The sequence below is a fragment of the Eutrigla gurnardus genome (assembly GCF_963514095.1).
Source record: "Eutrigla gurnardus genome assembly, chromosome: 10".
Taxonomy (NCBI): domain Eukaryota; kingdom Metazoa; phylum Chordata; class Actinopteri; order Perciformes; family Triglidae; genus Eutrigla; species Eutrigla gurnardus.
In genome coordinates this window covers 7,654,180-7,670,921 of record NC_139924.1, presented here as the reverse complement: position 1 = coordinate 7,670,921, position 16,742 = coordinate 7,654,180, and the positions used below count along the sequence as shown (strand labels likewise).

General features: G+C 43.7%; 1 protein-coding gene across 1 annotated transcript in view; it reads right to left on the bottom strand.

Moving 5' to 3' along the window:
• LOC311020371 (solute carrier organic anion transporter family member 1C1-like) overlaps positions 1–13,981 on the bottom strand; it is a 36,287-nt gene extending 22,306 nt beyond the window's left edge. The window contains exons 1-2 of the mRNA XM_084020369.1: positions 13,703–13,981; positions 167–318 (exon numbers count right to left, since the gene is read on the bottom strand). Coding sequence (XP_083876495.1) covers positions 167–241 — 75 coding nt within the window. The 5' untranslated portion in view covers positions 242–318; positions 13,703–13,981. The remainder of the gene's footprint in view (positions 1–166; positions 319–13,702) is intronic.
• Positions 13,982–16,742: the final 2,761 nt, after the last annotated feature.

Below are 16,742 nucleotides of genomic sequence, written 5' to 3'. Positions count from 1 at the left end.
TTCCAAAACACACACACTCACACACACACACACACACACACACACACACACACACACACACACACACACACACACACACACACACACACACACACACACACACACACAGCATCTCCCAGAGAAATAGGTGTCAACTAGAACTTCTCCATCCCAGACTTTTCCGTACCTTCAGGCTGGTGCAGGGCGCCGAGCGTTGCTGTCCGTTCCTCTGTGCGCGTCCTTGCTCAGCTCCCGTCTCCATCCTTCAGTAACGTCTCTGTGTCTCCTTAGCAGAAGTCTCCCACGTAATGCAATTTCTTGGCACTGATGCATGCAACCCTGCAAATGGATAATTCAAGCATGTGACCCATTTCTCATCCTCTGCACAACAACAGAAGCACGTCTTCGTCAGCCAGCAGAGGGGGAACTGACACACAAACGCACAAAAGAACAGTCCGTGATCTTAAATCACAACTTAAGATTGTCATGGCACAGGTGACATATGCACTTACTTCAAAGCAAAAATGTTTTCATTTCCAGTAAACTATGAAGCTTGTGCCAAAACTGGGAGCCCAACATTCTTACATATCACAACCACATACTTGGATTTACTGTTTAACTGGTAACTACCAGCATGTGACTTGAATGTGTGTGATCTTAAACCACATCTACTAAAGAGGACCTTTTAAAACGTGTGGAATAAATGTGCATTTTACGTAGGAATATTAAAGGTATAATGGAAAGAAATAAATACATAAAGGAAGTCATTCCATTGTGTGCCACATAGTTATGCCATAGGCAGTATTTCGCAAAAATACAACCACTGGATGATGTACATGTGCTGCACCTTAACCACTTTAACCCACTTTAGGTGTTATGCCTGTGAGTCTGTCCCATCATGCATTTGCAGCAGGGATTCCTGAGGAAGCCTGTGCAGTATCCATGCAGGCTTGTGAACAGGGCCAAAGCATGATCGTGCCACCACAAGCTGAGCTGTACTGACATCATGGTCACCAGAGTGGCTCCAACTAAGAAAAAAAGGGCATCACGGAAAACACTCACATATGCTGCTGACCATTCAGCGTGCTGTGAAAAGCAGAAGTTGCTGTTTAGCTTCCTATTCTTACAATCCATGAAAAGTATGGAACGATGCCCCTATGTTTTCTGATCTGATCCCTTAGATTGCGACTTAATTTTCCTCAATAGAGTTGCAAAGTGATTCTATATATTTCAGATGTAAAATCAACAGCTGGTAGCAGCTGTCTAACTGTAAAAGTCTTCTGGTGGTGCTTTTATACTTCATTTCTTTTGTTTCCTTCCACCTCTTCCTCTCCCTTTCAAGTAATAATTTTGTCTAACTGGTCACATTCATCTTACTTATTTACCATATTGGCCTCTCCTCCCACAGTCCGTTCCCAGAAGTTGTGTAAAACAGTGAATGTAATTGCTCAAGGGGACTTGATTAGTGTTTGCCATGCAGGGAAGAACACAACCGCATTAGCATCACCACTTCTGTCAATGACACTGGCCCTGGTGCCAATTGTAACGCATTTGGATTTCTTCCTGAATGATTTTTCTGTCTTGAAGGCCAGAGCTGGCTAATCACAACAGGTTTGACCTACTTTCAAGGAATTAGACCAGCAGCAGCTTTAAGTAGGCCGATATGAGGCAGTACTTCACTGCTTTTTCCTTGTGTACCACCGATCTTTGAATTTGAATCTCATTCTCTAATTCCCATTAAGTACGATATCAAACAACATTTAATTGATCACTTGGATGTCCTTTCTAGACTTTTATATTCAGATTCTAACTTAGTCACCGCAGCAGGGATAAAAGTGGGTGATTTTAGGATGGCCTGCTCTTGCATCACTTCCTTATTATAGATGAATGAAATATCGGAATGATATACTATATGAATGTCATGTGATACTATTATTATCTTTTGAAGAATCAAGACAAGCAAGTTCTGTGACAGTTCATCGCTCTGATATAATGACAACACTGAGTGTATTCTGTTCCTGTCACACAACAAATGTACAAAATGACAAAAAACAAATGCTATTATTACTATACTATTTCCTGTAAGCCACTTCTGGATACTGTCATTTAAACTTAAAGGTCCCATACTATACTGTTTTTCATCAATTTCACTCAGCTGTCAGAGGTCCAACAACACTGTTTTCGATATGCATCGCCCCAGTTTTCGATATGCATCGCCCCAGTGTTTTTCATAATATGGGACCTTTAAATAAACTGGTGAAATACAATTTTAAATGTTTTCTTTGTGTATGTACATATATCATTTACAATATCACTTGGGTGATGACTGAGCTCCCTGCTGAATAAACAGCATGCTCTTGAAGGGCAGTGGTTATAGGTTGATGATGGAGACGACAGTATTATTAACTTTTCTGAGACGTGTAGAGCAGGACTGCAGTAGCCATTGGCAACACCAACATCCTTGTTCATACACATTGTAATGGCCAATTCTGTGTTTTTTCTTTTTTATCACCGTGGGTCTGGGCTCGGTGACGCCTACCTGCGCACGGCTGCAGGTATTTGAGAGGCTTGAATGATTGAGTGCGGGTTGGGTGAAGTGTTGGGCAAACAGTGTGGGGCGGGTGGACAAAAAAAAAGATTTTTACCACACACATACACAAATCGCAGGCAATATGGAATGCTTTGGAGATGGAAGATGGAATGATTAAGAGCTTTTGTGTTTAAATGGAATTTTTGGAATAAAACCCTGGAACTTAAACTGTGTTTGGTGCGTAAGTCTTCAAGCCGAACCCACGCCGCCCACGGCCTTCTTTTTTGGAATTTTGGAAGTCGACGAAGGCCGCTACACTAAGTAAAAATCTTTTTTTGGGATTTTGGGCAACCTTTCTCTTCTTAATTGGAATGCTGGAAGTTTGGAAGCCGAATTAAGAAGGCGCTTTTTTTTTTTTGCTATTGAGCCGCAACGTCGGGACGGACCTAATTTAATTGTTTAAAAACTTGTAGAGAAGAAAAATCAGAGACTTTTCTGTTTGATAACATTCTTTTGATTTTTTCCTAACGGATTTTGTGTTTAAACATTATGAGTGACCAGGAGTCGGAGAAGGATGAGTTGGAAAAGGAACAAAGACTTTTGCATGCGATTAAAGCACGGAGAGGGAAACTCTGCGCCCTGACAAGAAAGAAGAACGAAATTAATGGCTTGGTTGATAAGGATGAATCCATGCTTGTGGTACAAGAGCAAATGGAAACTTTCCATCGTCTGCTCAAGGAGTTCATGGAGCTGCAGGTTGCTGTGCAAAGTCTACTGGAAGAAGAGGAAAGAGAAGCGGATCACGCAGACTGGTACGAACCCAAATTAATAAACTACAGAGAGTTTATCAGTCTGATTGAAGCGCGGATAAAATGTGAAGAAGCACCAGGTGTTGCCTGCTTTCGACCCCGCATTCTGCCAAAGTGATGATGTAACTCCGGGCGACAGTGTCTCACAAGCAGCTCATAATGTACAATCCAATGGCTCTAAAGCATGCAGTGGATCTTCCAGTACTTCTAGAAAAAGCAAAGCCGCTACTGCAATAGAATTCCATGCTAGGCTAGAGCAAGCAACTCTGCAGGGGCAGGCAGAGGCGTTAAAGGAAAAGCATGCGCTTGAGCTGGAGGAGGCTCAGTTAAAAGCTAAAAAAGAGACACTGGCTGTGAAAACAAAGTTGGCTATCTCAAGGGCAAAGATGCAGGTGTTTGGAGATCAATTGGACACGCCGAGAAGAGCAGTGTCCACGTCCTCTTCATCTACTAAATTCATACCTGCTGGACCAGTTAAAAGGCAGATAAAAGTTTCACCAGCTCCTATTCCTCTCTCTACTGTTGAGCCTTCTACTTCAGCCGCTCCGCCCACAACGCACGCAAAAAGTAAAGCTAAAACCCGACATCTCCAACATAGCGTCAGCAGTAACAGCGATCAAAGTGATTTAGCTAAAGCAATGCGCAGGCAAAATAAGATAACTGAAATGCTAATTAAGCAGCAAAGACAGTCACTTTTACCCCCCATACAAATACTCATTTTGATGGTGACCCCCTGCAATTCAGATCTTTTTTAAAGGCATTTGAGCAGGGTATTGAGACAAAAACCGATGATTTGCAGGACAAGCTTTATTATTTGGAACAATTTACTTCTGGACAGCCCAAAAAACTGGTGCAGAGCTGTATGCACATGAACCCCAAAACAGCACTTGGAGAGGCTAAAAGACAGTTGGAATGGAACTTTGGAAGCAGTGTGAAAATTACTGCTGCATTCCTGGATAAGGCGCTGTATTGGCCAGTTCTGAAAGCAGAGGACATCATGGCATTAAGATCATACACATTCTTTCTGAGAACAAGTTACAATACAATGGAGGAAGCAGGATTTCTTGATGAATTGGAAAACTCATCACACATGAAGGTGTTTGTCTCCAAGCTGCCATTCCGACTGCGTGAGGGCTGGAGAATGAAAGTGTGGAGCATCCGAGAGGAACAGAAACGCAAAGTGGAATTTAAAGATCTTCTCAACTTCCTGGAAAAACATGTGAGTGCTGCAATGGATCCTGTCTTTTGTGAAAGTCAAAACTCAAAAGTAAAAATAACAATGTCCCCGAAAGTAACGTCATTATTCAAATCAGCTGGAAAAGTCAAAAGCAGCAGCTTTGCCACCTCTGTTGCTCATGTGTCACAGCAGAGTGACATGAAAATACTCTCAAACCAGTCCAGTCAACAGACGACAAATGGTAATGAAAGCCTGTGCCTGTTTTGCAGCAAAAGCCACATTCTTGATAAATGTAGAGCATTCAAAAAGAAACCAAACAAAGAGAAGGTTGAGTTCCTAAAGAGCAAAGGTGTGTGCTTTGGATGCTTAACGAAAGGACACATAAGCAAGAACTGTCAGGAACGGGATCCTGAAGGCTATACTGGGGCCGGTGGAAAGGAATGTTCACTGTCTGTTCTGCCAGTTAAGGTGAAACTAAACGAAGGAACAAAAGTGATTGAGACATGTGCTTTTCTCGACCCAGGCAGCTCAGCAACATTTTGTACTGAGTCTTTAATGGCCCAGCTGCATGCACCTGGACAAAAGGTGGGCATATTACTGAAGACAATGGGGCAGGAGAAGCCTGTGACAAGCTATAAGATCTCTGGTTTGGAAATAGCTGCTTTGAAGGACAATAACTATTTGCTGCTACCTGATGTATACACTCAAAAGTCAATCCCTGTCACCAAAGACAACATACCCAAAAAAGAAGACCTGAAAAAATGGCCTTACCTAAAAGAAGTGGAAATAACGCCAATTGATGCATATATTGGACAGCTGATTGGTGCAAATGCTCCCAAAGCGCTGGAACCCTGGAAAATAGTAAACAGTGAGGGTAACGGACCCTATGCTGTCCAGACTCGTCTTGGGTGGGTTATCAATGGCCCACTCGGTCATGATGATTATGGCGCTGCTGTCCCTGATGCTGCTGTGCAGGTGAACCGCATTTCTTTAGGCAACCTGGAGGAAATGTTAATCAGGCAGTACAATCAAGATTTTGTGGAACAACATTGTGACGAAAATGCTGAAATGTCTGAGGAAGACAAACAATTTATGGATATACTGTCAAGCTCAGCGACTCTCAATAATGGTCACTACTACCTGAAGTTACCATTTCGTGATGCTGATGTGAAAATGCCCAACAACAAACAAGTTGCCTAGCAGAGGGCGCAACACCTGCTGAAAAGGTTCAAAAGAGATGAGGCATTTTTTGAGGAGTACAAAAGCTTCATGCAAGAAGTTAGTTTGGAAGGGTACTCAGAGATCATATCACCAGATCAGTTGGAGCATGAAAAAGGAAAGGTGTGGTACATACCGCATCATGGAGTGTATCACCCCCGCAAGAAAAAATTACGTGTGGTGTATGATTGTGCTGCTACCTTTGCAGGAACCTCATTGAACAAACAGCTCCTCCAAGGGCCTGACCTGACAAACACCCTGCTAGGCGTGCTCATCCGCTTCCGTCAGGGTCAAATAGCCCTTATGACCGACGTCAAAGGGATGTTTCACCAAGTCAGGGTGGCAGAAGAACATGTTAATTTCTTACGCTTTCTATGGTGGCCCGACGGTGACATTACCAAAGAACTTGCTGAGCACAGGATGTTAGTCCACATCTTTGGAGCAGTGTCGTCCCCGAGTTGTGCTACATATGCTCTGTTGAAAACCGCTGAGGATAATGAACATCTGTATCCAGAGGAGGTTATCAGCACAATCAGAAATAGTTTCTATGTTGATGATGCCCTCAAGTCAGTCGACTCCAACGAGCAGGCTCTCTCTCTCTACCAGAAACTCACTGAGGTATGTGCGAAAGGAGGGTTCAAGCTCAATAAATGGATATGCAATAACCGCTCTGTTCTATCTGAGATCCCTGAAGCAGATCGAGCCAGTGGCGTGAAAACACCCGACCTGAGCCGGGACCAGCTCCCCATGGAAAGAGCTCTGGGCGTCCAGTGGGATGTTGAACAGGATTCCTTCACCTTCAGCATCCTGAACAAACACAAACCGCTGACAAGGTGTGGAATTCTGTCAAGTGTGAGCTCCATTTACGACCCACTGGGCTTTTTAAGTCCAGTCATCCTTCCTGCAAAACTGATTTTGCAACATCTGTGCAAAATGAAGTTGGGGTGGGATGAGGCAATACCACCAGAGATGGCACAAGCATGGCAAAGGTGGGTGGATGACTTAAATCTGTTACACACATTTAGTGTAAGAAGATGTTTCACACCCAACAAATTTGGAAAGACAAAAATGGCACAGCTGCATCACTTTTGTGACGCCAGTGAAGTTGGATTTGGTGCTGTATCATACCTGCGTCTAACCAACAGCAAGGAGGAAGTGTGTGTTGCCTTAGTTACAGGTAAAGCAAGAGTGGCACCACTTAAGCAAGTCACCATTCCACGCCTGGAGCTGGCTGCAGCAGTTGTAGCGGTGCGCCTGGACAAGATGCTGTCTAAACAACTGGAGTTCAACCTCAGCGAGTCTGTCTTTTGGTCTGACAGCATGACCGTCCTGAAGTACATTGCAAATACAACTACTCGCTTTAAGACGTACGTGGCTAATAGAGTTTCAATCATTAGAGCTCTCTCCACAGTCTGTCAGTGGAGACATATTTGCTCCAAGCTGAATCCTGCAGATGCCGCATCCCGAGGTGTCAAAGTTGGCCCCTTCCTGAAATCCGCAACCTGGATTATTGGTCCTGACTTTCTCAGAAAAGCTGAGTGTGAGTGGCCTGCAAGCGTGGATGAAGCATCGCTCCATTTGGATGCTGACCCAGAGGTGAGGGAGAAGGTATTTTCCTACGCAGTACAAGCTGAAGAGGTATGCCCCACCACTAAGCTGCTGACATACTTCTCCAGTTGGACCAGGCTTAAGAGAGCCGTGGCTTGGATTTTGAAACTGAAAACCATTCTAAGGACGAAGCTGAAACAAAATATAAACCCTGGAAATCAAGGCAAGGCAACTTTATTTGTATAGATAAATGAATCAGAAAAAGAAAACATGCTCACCACTCACAACTGATGACCTGTCCTTGGCAGAGGAGGCTATAGTGCGCTTCATACAAAGTAAACATTATTCCAGAGAAATAGCTGCATTGAAATCTGGTAGCGTGAAAAAATCTAGTCACCTGTACAAACTCGACCCCGTTGTTATTGATAATGTGTTGAGAGTGGGTGGCCGGCTGAGCAGGTCAGCTTTACCTGAGGAAACGAAGCATCCTGCAATATTACCAAAAGAAAACCATCGCTGTGTCCGAAATCATTCCCTACTCCCTACTCCCTATATAGGGTAGTTCTATGGAGGGCACTATATAGTGGACTCAAAGGCAAAATGAAAAAACACTTTCGGACACTACTCGGGGGATTTCTTTCGGCGCCGTTGATGACGTTGTCCTGACGCATAATTAATACGTGTCAGATTCCGCCAACGGCTCTTAAGTAGGCTTGTTCGGGATGGTCTTGGCTTGACTTGACTTGACTTGCCACGCCGACGAGAGCTGCAGGTGTCTGAGGGGGCGGGCTCTAAAAGAGACGGCAGCCAAACGCTGTCAAGTCGGACAACAAAGTCAACGTGACTATGGTGCTCAAGCGATAGAAAACAGCAGCAAACCAAAGAGGATATGTTTTATTTATATATATATATATATATATATATATATATATATATATATATATATATATATATATATATATTACACACACACATACATATATACATAAATACATACATACACACACACACACACACGCAAGGCAACATGTGGAAGGCATTATTTTTTCTCAGTATATTTGATTTCATTCTATGTTTGTATTAACCAGACCTCACATATAATAGGCCTACTAACAACACAATGCACGGAACTTTAGATCAAGCCATGAGATCAATGCGACCAAAATAAAAAGTATCATTTCACCACAAGGTGGCCGCCGAGTGCGGACCTGAACACACGTCATTGAACTTTTAACCAATGAGAACCATTCCACTGTAGCGGAGGTGAGGACAAGCCGGTTGCAGCCACCGTGGACCGCGCTGCCAAGCGCTGCAAGAAGCGCTGCAAGAAGCGCCTCTTAAAAACTTGTTCCCGCAATGTTTTGGGTCACGTGATATGGTCGCAACCCTGTGACGTCTTTGCAGTCGGCTGCTAAGTCGGACACAATGGGCGCGTTTCGGATCGCATGCATTTGCGCCGATGCATGCACGAGACTTGAGAGGATCCGCCGGAACTCGTCATAAACACGCCAAGTTCCCACCACGTCAAGTCGGACACAGGTGCACTTCACGGACTTTTTTTTTTTTTTTTTTAATTTAAACTTTATTAATAATTGTATACATAACAAAAACTATCGCGCCATGGGGAAACTTCACGGACTTTGCACAAAGAATATGGCCTGCCCAGTGGCACTGGCTTTCTTCGTCGCTGATGAACTCGAGCCGAGGCATTTGAAGTCCCGTTGTTGACGGAGGCTGAGGAATTTTCTCACGTGGGAAATACCACGTGATAATTCTAACCAACTAGGGCAACGTTGAGGGGAGTGTCTTATGTCCGCACTTATTTCAGACCATCTGCAGAGAAAAGCATGCGAAGGGAGGTACCCTGGAGATACCGCAAGTTTTTAAAGTCATGTGACATGTCGCAAAGGGAAGTTATCACCAGCATTTGTGACGTTTTTTTCCCAGAATGCCTTGTTTTGCGAGGCAAATGCATGCGCATGCTTGATTCGAAACAAGCCTAATTCTAGCCATCATGCATCGCTTTCAACCCACAATCCATCACGTTAGGTAGCGCGCTGCAGGCGGCTACATCAAGTCGAATTCGCCTAGTGTCACGCAGAGAAATTACCAGGATAATTATTTTTTAATACATATTCGTTGCGAAAATTTACAAAACCAAAAGAACGAGTCCTCCAGCAATAAGGGGTTTCCGTGGCCGTCTCATTTCTTGAGAAAAAAATAATTTTCAATAATGAGACGATCACTACATCGTCCTCACTGCTATTTTTATTTTCAACGATCCCGATCGGGTCCAGGTGGACTTCAGGACCAGGTTGCAGCACTACCGGCACCCCACATCTCCGCGATCCACCAGACCTGAACAGGCTGCAGTCCGTCCCCGATCCCAAACTCCTCGGCGATCGCTCGCCACAATCTGTCCCTCATCTCCGCATCTTTATAGTTTTCAGACTGTCATACGGCGCTTTGGTTTGAGTGACGGTCTTTGACAGACGAAGACCCCGCCGCCGCCTCGTCGGCCGGCCGCCGCCTCGTCGGCCTGTCGCCGGCCACTGCAGCTTATCGCCGGCCGGCCGGCCGCCACGGCCACCGGCGCCTGTCGCTGGCCACTGCAGCTTATCGCCGGCCGGCCGGCCGCCACGGCCACCGCCAACTGTCGCCGCCTATCACCGGCCGCCGCGACCACCACCGCCGCCAGCCACCGCCAACTGTCGCCGGCCCCTGCAGCCTGTCGCCGGGCGCCGGCCGGCCGCCGCTCGCCCAAAGTCATATATAAATAATTAATATATATCGCGTTTTTTTTAAGTAAATAAAGGAAAACATCACACTTTGGCCGTTTGTGTCGTCTTGTTCTGCTCTGCAATACATATATTAAATATTAACATTTATTATTGTACGATTATTCATATTTCCTCCGCTTTTTCCTGCTCTCTCTCCTCTCGTCCCTTCGCGATTTGTCTTTCAGCGCAATGCATGATGGTAAAATTTGCTCGGCTAGTGACCATCGGCTGTACACTACTTTTCACGATGCATTGTGGGAAACTTTGAGTGCACTATATAGGGAATAGTAATGCTCACTACACATTCGGACACCCCTACAAAATGGCGAACTCCCTATATAGTGCACTATATAGGGAGTAGGGAGTGATTTCGGACACAGCCCATGTCTCCAAGCTCATTCTGCAGCATGTACACAGTAAAGTCGGGCACAGGGGAAGAAATCATATGCTCTCCACTCTACGACGACAGTACTGGATCCTTCACGCAAATGCAGCGGCCAGAAAAATCATCAGAGAGTGTATGGTATGTAAAAAGCAGCGCCAGAGACCGGGTGAGCAAAAAATGTCTGATCTTCCTGGTGACAGAGTTTCAGCGGATTCCCCGCCATTCACACATGTTGGCCTAGACTACTTTGGGCCCATAGAAGTAAAGAAGGGCAGAGGTGTAATCAAAAGGTATGGGGTCCTTTTTACATGCTTAACTTGTCGTGCAATACACCTAGAGGTGGCACATTCTCTCAATACAGATTCCTGCATAAACGCCATCAGGAGATTCATCTGCCGCAGAGGGCAAGTGGAAGAAATCCGGTCGGATAACGGAACCAACTTTGTCAGCACAAACCGTGAGTTGAAACAAGCCATCCTGGAGCTGAACCAAAGTAAAATACAGAACACTCTGATGCAGGATGGTATTAAGTGGTCTTTTAACCCTCCCTATGGAGCCCACCATGGTGGTGTATGGGAACGCTTGGTTAAAGACATTAAAAGAGTACTATGCTCTATAACTAACCAGCAACTCCTAGATGATGAAGCCCTGCAGACAGTCTTCTGTGAAACGGAGGCCATACTGAACGACCGTCCAATCACTGCCTCCTCTGAAGATCCTAATGACATTGAGGCCTTGACATCGACACACACACAGTCCACACATTTTTACACAAACCATTATGCACACATCTGGAAGAAACATTTGAAGATTCAAGAAGAAGAAGAGGATTAATTTTTCTTATTTTTTGGACTAAAAGTTTTTGTATTTGAAATCATGGACTCTGAAGCCTTTGTTTAAAAAAAAAAAAAGGGGGGAAACTTGTATGTGTGCCATGTATATACGTAAGTATTGAATCATGCATGATGGGATCATACAATTGACGTAGGTAATTGTCACATAGTAATGTGTTATGGCCATTCCGTTTATAATTACTTGTTTCAAGAATTAGGGGCCGGAATGTAATGGCCAATTCTGTGTTTTTTCTTTTTTATCACCGTGGGTCTGGGTTCGGTGACGCCTACCTGCGCACGGCTGCAGGTATTTGAGAGGCTTGAATGATTGAGTGCGGGTTGGGTGAAGTGTTGGGCAAACATTGTGGGGCGGGTGGACAAAAAAAATGATTTTTACCACACACATACACAAATCGCAGGCAATATGGAATGCTTTGGAGATGGAAGATGGAATGATTAAGAGCTTTTGTGTTTAAATGGAATTTTTGGAATAAAACCCTGGAACTTAAACTGTGTTTGGTGCGTAAGTCTTCAAGCCGAACCCACGCCGCCCACGGCCTTCTTTTTTGGAATTTTGGACGCCGCTACACACATAATATTAAATAAACTAAGATGTATTCCATTCACTTGCAGCAATCAAACAAAAAAAACGACTTAAAGCCAGTAGTGGAAGCAGTATTCAGATCTAAAATAAAAGTACTAATACCACACTGTAGGAGCCATTTATCTGTTGTTAGTATTTGGTGGGTGGTTTATTAATGAGTATTATTGGTTTGGTGGTCTATTCTAGAAGTTTGTTTATTCAGATCTTTGGATGTATGTTCTTTGCTAATTATTTGTTTAGTTAAGAGCATATTCAGTTTTTAAGTATTGTGTTTTGAATTGGGTAAAACTGTGTGCACCTGAGATAATATAGGCAGGTATAGGGCCAGAATGCACCTGGGTGGGCCTATGGGTTGTTTTTTTTTACCAGCGCTAGAGAGGCAGCCGGAGCAATCCTTTGTTCTTTTGTTTGCTTGCTTGTTGGAAAATAAACCATCAAAAAACACCAAAACTTGGATGGACGATTCACTTCTTTTGCCTGCATACGCCACCTCCCCGTGGTGCGTCGGTGGCCCTTTGATTATGATTTGTTTGAAGGACAAATGGCCACAACACCACACTATGAAAATACTACAGGTAAAAGTCCTACATTCAGTAAAAGTATTTAAGTTATATCACCAGTATTTTAAAAAAGTATCAAAAGTAAGAATATAATGCCTCTGTTGGTGTTTTGCTATTAGATGTTTCTTGATTAATATTACTGCTGCATTAATGTACTTTGCATTTTACTGCTGTAGGTTCCATCCTGTACCACAGAAAACAGTTTTCAGCTTTGTGATGACGTCATATCCAGCAGATCCAGAAGAATTTCAAATAATTTAGTTAGTTTGAGGAAGTAGGAACATTTTGTGTGTCCTTCAGTGTATCACACACTTTAAAATCACAACTGCAGATACAGTGGACAGGAAGGGTACGGAAACTATAATGTGAAAGGTAAGTAAAGGTGTCGGAGTTGTGGAGTACATATATTTATATACAGTATATACATATATATACTGTATATAGCCAACAGGGTCAAACACTCTCTTGCATTCAGGAACCACCAACCAGGAAACTGGGAGATTGGGTTTAAAATGTAGATTAAAGGTGATTAGGTTTAGAATAATATTTTGTGGTTGGGGGGTTGAGGAAAAGGTTTGGGTAAATGGGGTCCAGTTGGTGTCATCCACACAACATTACCACATCAGCTCCACATCAGTTTGAACATCATTTCAATAATCTCTCCTCACTAGTGCAGGTGTTAGTGGTGCCATCTTAAATTATTCCTATACATTTGTTTAGATTATTTATTCAGATGATTATTGTACTATAGTTGGGTAAAAGAGTTAAAGGACCTCAGTAAACATTTGTATGAAGATGGCTCTGGTTATATATAAGGCAACTGTAGCCTATAGGCTACATATGGAAACTTTAATTTAGATTATTCAATTAAAGGTTGTTTTTTAGACCTTCATTTTTAAGAGCCACAATTATCTGAGTGATACTTGTGGCACTTATCTCTATCAAAGTGTCAGATATAAACTGAAGTAGATCCTGCATGAACCCGCATGCCCTGCAGGCACAGCAGATGCCTTGTGGAGAATTTCATCTTACATCTCTTTCACTGATAACTACATACACTTAGTGCACAGTTCACGAAGCAGTGTGTCATAGTTGCGTTTTCAAGAATAAAAAAAGAAGGAAAAAATAATTCTCAGTTGGATGGAAATGTTTTAAAGAGGGATCATTGGCCTTTCATTTAATATTGCTACTCGAATAAAAATAAAAATGTGACGACACACCATGATAAAAAAAAATCTTAATAATTAATTTGGGATAGCAAACAAAAAGCATGAATTACCTCGGTGTCTCTGTGAAACAGCCGTTCCGGTTGCTTGAACTACGAAGATTAAACAGCCAATCGGAAAGAGCGTCTGCCTCCCTTCAGCCGGCTCCGGTCGAACTTCTCATGTGGATGGTGACGGAGGAAACGCGCCGACTCGTATCATGAATGCTCTGAGACCGACGTTCACAGTTCATCTCCAGCCGACTTCACGCTCACTCTCGCTGGCGGACTAATCCAAATCAAAAGGGAAACATCATGTCGGGTCTTTAAGGTAGCGCTGAAAGGTGACCCGGCTGCTCCCTCTGTCTCCCGGACTGACTGAGCACACAGACGGGCTTCAGCACACACCTCCCTCTCTCCCTCCCTCTCTCTCCCTCTCTCTCTCTCTCTCCCTCTCCCTCTCCCTCTCTCCCTCTCTCTCTCTCCCTCCCTCTCTCTCTCTCTCTCTCTCTCTCTCTCTCTCTCTCTCTCTCTCTCTCTCTCTCTCTCTCTCTCTCGTCTTTACAATTCAACAGAGCTTTTTTAGCGTTTATCAATGGGTTACTGTAATGTCGTCATTGCTGCTGGGTATTGATCCGAGTCATGGTCACATGGTCTGCATTATGCCATTAGTTGTATTTCCCCCGATTGAATTCATTTGGAGATAACTGCTCAGTCATGTTTCTTAAAGTGACTTTGAGTGTATTTCGCTGATTCAGCTCCATTTCCATGTTGCTCTGCGCTGACAACAAACATTCTCTCCTCTCTTACCGGGGATTTCATTAAGTTCAGACAATTTGCCTGCTAATTGCATTTCCTAAGAGGTCCAAAATAGCTTGAGGCTCAAAAGGAATTAGCCAACTTTGTTTCTTTATTACTTTGTTACTTTATTAATTGAGAATAAACACCAACATAATCCCAGATGTCTTTAGGGGACTAGTGAGACCTTCAATGCTGACTAACTGAATCACACAATTCCCTTGCCTTGAATATCAATTTACTGTTACTCTAACCTGTTTTAGCTTTATCAGTCTCTGGATTGGGATACTTACTCTCTTGAAATTATTTTTTAGGTGACTATTTTTGGATGACACTGAACAAAATATTGCTATTAATCACGACAGAGGCAAGATGAAGGCGATTTTACTTGTTGCAATTCTGTGACGTGACCCTGGCCTCTGGCCGTAACATAAAAAGCAATGTTATGCGATTAGATATGGATTACAGCTAATTTGTACTTTACGACAGACTGTCAGTTTACATCGACGTAAACAGTAATATTCATCAGCTGCAGTAATGAAGCTAAACATGTTTTCATTTACTGAAGCCACAGAATAGTTGGAGTATTCCCAGTCTGAAGAATGAATTGTAATGAAGGCATTGAGGGTACAACACTCACATGGCAAATCACTGATATGATACACAAAGCCTCAACAGAGATGCATGGTCCCCAGGGAATGAATGCTACCAACTTTGATGTGCCCCATACTTTCAGCACGTTTCTTCATTAAAGGTCCCATATTATACTGTTTTTCATCAATTCCACACAGCTGTCAGAGGTCCAACAACACTGTATTCCATATGCATTGCCCCAAACCCATCCATGGTTCTGAATTTCAGCTGTCTAAAAGTTGCTCAAATGAGCTCTGCTGAGAACAGGCTGGTTGTGTGCCTGGACCTTTAAATGCTAATGAGCTCCGTCTGTCATCGCCTCCTTGGAGAGTGACGGAGACGATGCCACTTATGCTAGTGGCAGCATGCGCTAATCTTTATGGTGGATGTATCGCTATGGCTCACCTATGTGGCTCAGGTGAAGTTGCTGGGTCCCGTATGGTTGGGACAGATCCTTTTACGAGGGTCATTGTCGAGGCAAAGCCAGCTTTGTACTGACCCTCGTTACTGAAGCAGTCCGATGTGAAGTGGTTAGCACACACATACAAGCTAACACGGACCGTAGCCGGCACATTGTCATTAAAAATGAAACACAACCACCGTCTCTTCTGTTTTTCTGTATAGCTGGGACAGAATATAAGCACTTATGTTGATTTGTACAACCAACAACAGAGCAATCTGCGTGTCTAGTTCCTGTCCTGGTGAGACAGCTGTGAGATAGCAGTGTTTCACAATGTCGTCGCTCAACATTGTGAAACACTGCTATCTCACAGCTGTCTCACCAGGACAGACCGAACTTCCCCTCGGTGATGAACCCTCTCGGATATCTCCTATCATCAGAGGAGGTCGGCTTATGCAAATGACTCCCTTTGTTACGTAACAACAGGAGCTGAATCTGAACAGCCTGTAGTAGCGCCGTTGTACCAGTGAGGGGGCTGCAGAGACCATGCAGGAGTCGCTTGTTTTCCTCATTCTGGGAGTTGACGGGCTCAGGGAGGACCAGTTTATAGATGTAGAAACCAGAGAAAACCTGTTTTTCATAATACATTTCAAGCAGTTTTGGTAAGGCCACCCTCTCGCTCCAGAAAGCGGTTAATTAATATTTCCAGGTAAAATTACCCAGTAGACGCACCATAAAGAAAGGATGGATTTATTTTGGATTTGTCCACTCTGGTCTGGTTGTGACAAATACCTGCTTCCTGTGATGAAGGTTGATTCAAGTGCAGACGTGACTAATGGTGAGTGGTGATCCCTCGGCTCGATTCCTATCCATGCTCATTATCCACAGATGTCACAAGGTTAGAGCTAAGAACGCCACAGATTATCTGGAGGGAGGAATGAATGGAGGGGAGGAAGTGAAGCTCTGAGATAGTTGGTGATACAGAAAGACGGTGAAAGGGAGCTAGAGATCACAACAGAGAGCCGAGAATGAGCCTCATCGGGAGACGGTGAAGAGTAAATGTTCGTATCAAATTACAAATCCTGCACTACTAATCCTATATGCTTATGCCTCATTTCCACTGCATGTTTCGGCACTCACTTTTGGTTTTCTGCCGTTCGTTTCATGATGCAGAAAGTAGCCCTTTAGGTAGGATTCTCAGCTGTTGGCTATAGTCACAATGCATGAAACCGCTGTGAAATCACCTTCAACGTGACAAATTAATTATTTCATTTGCAACCAAAC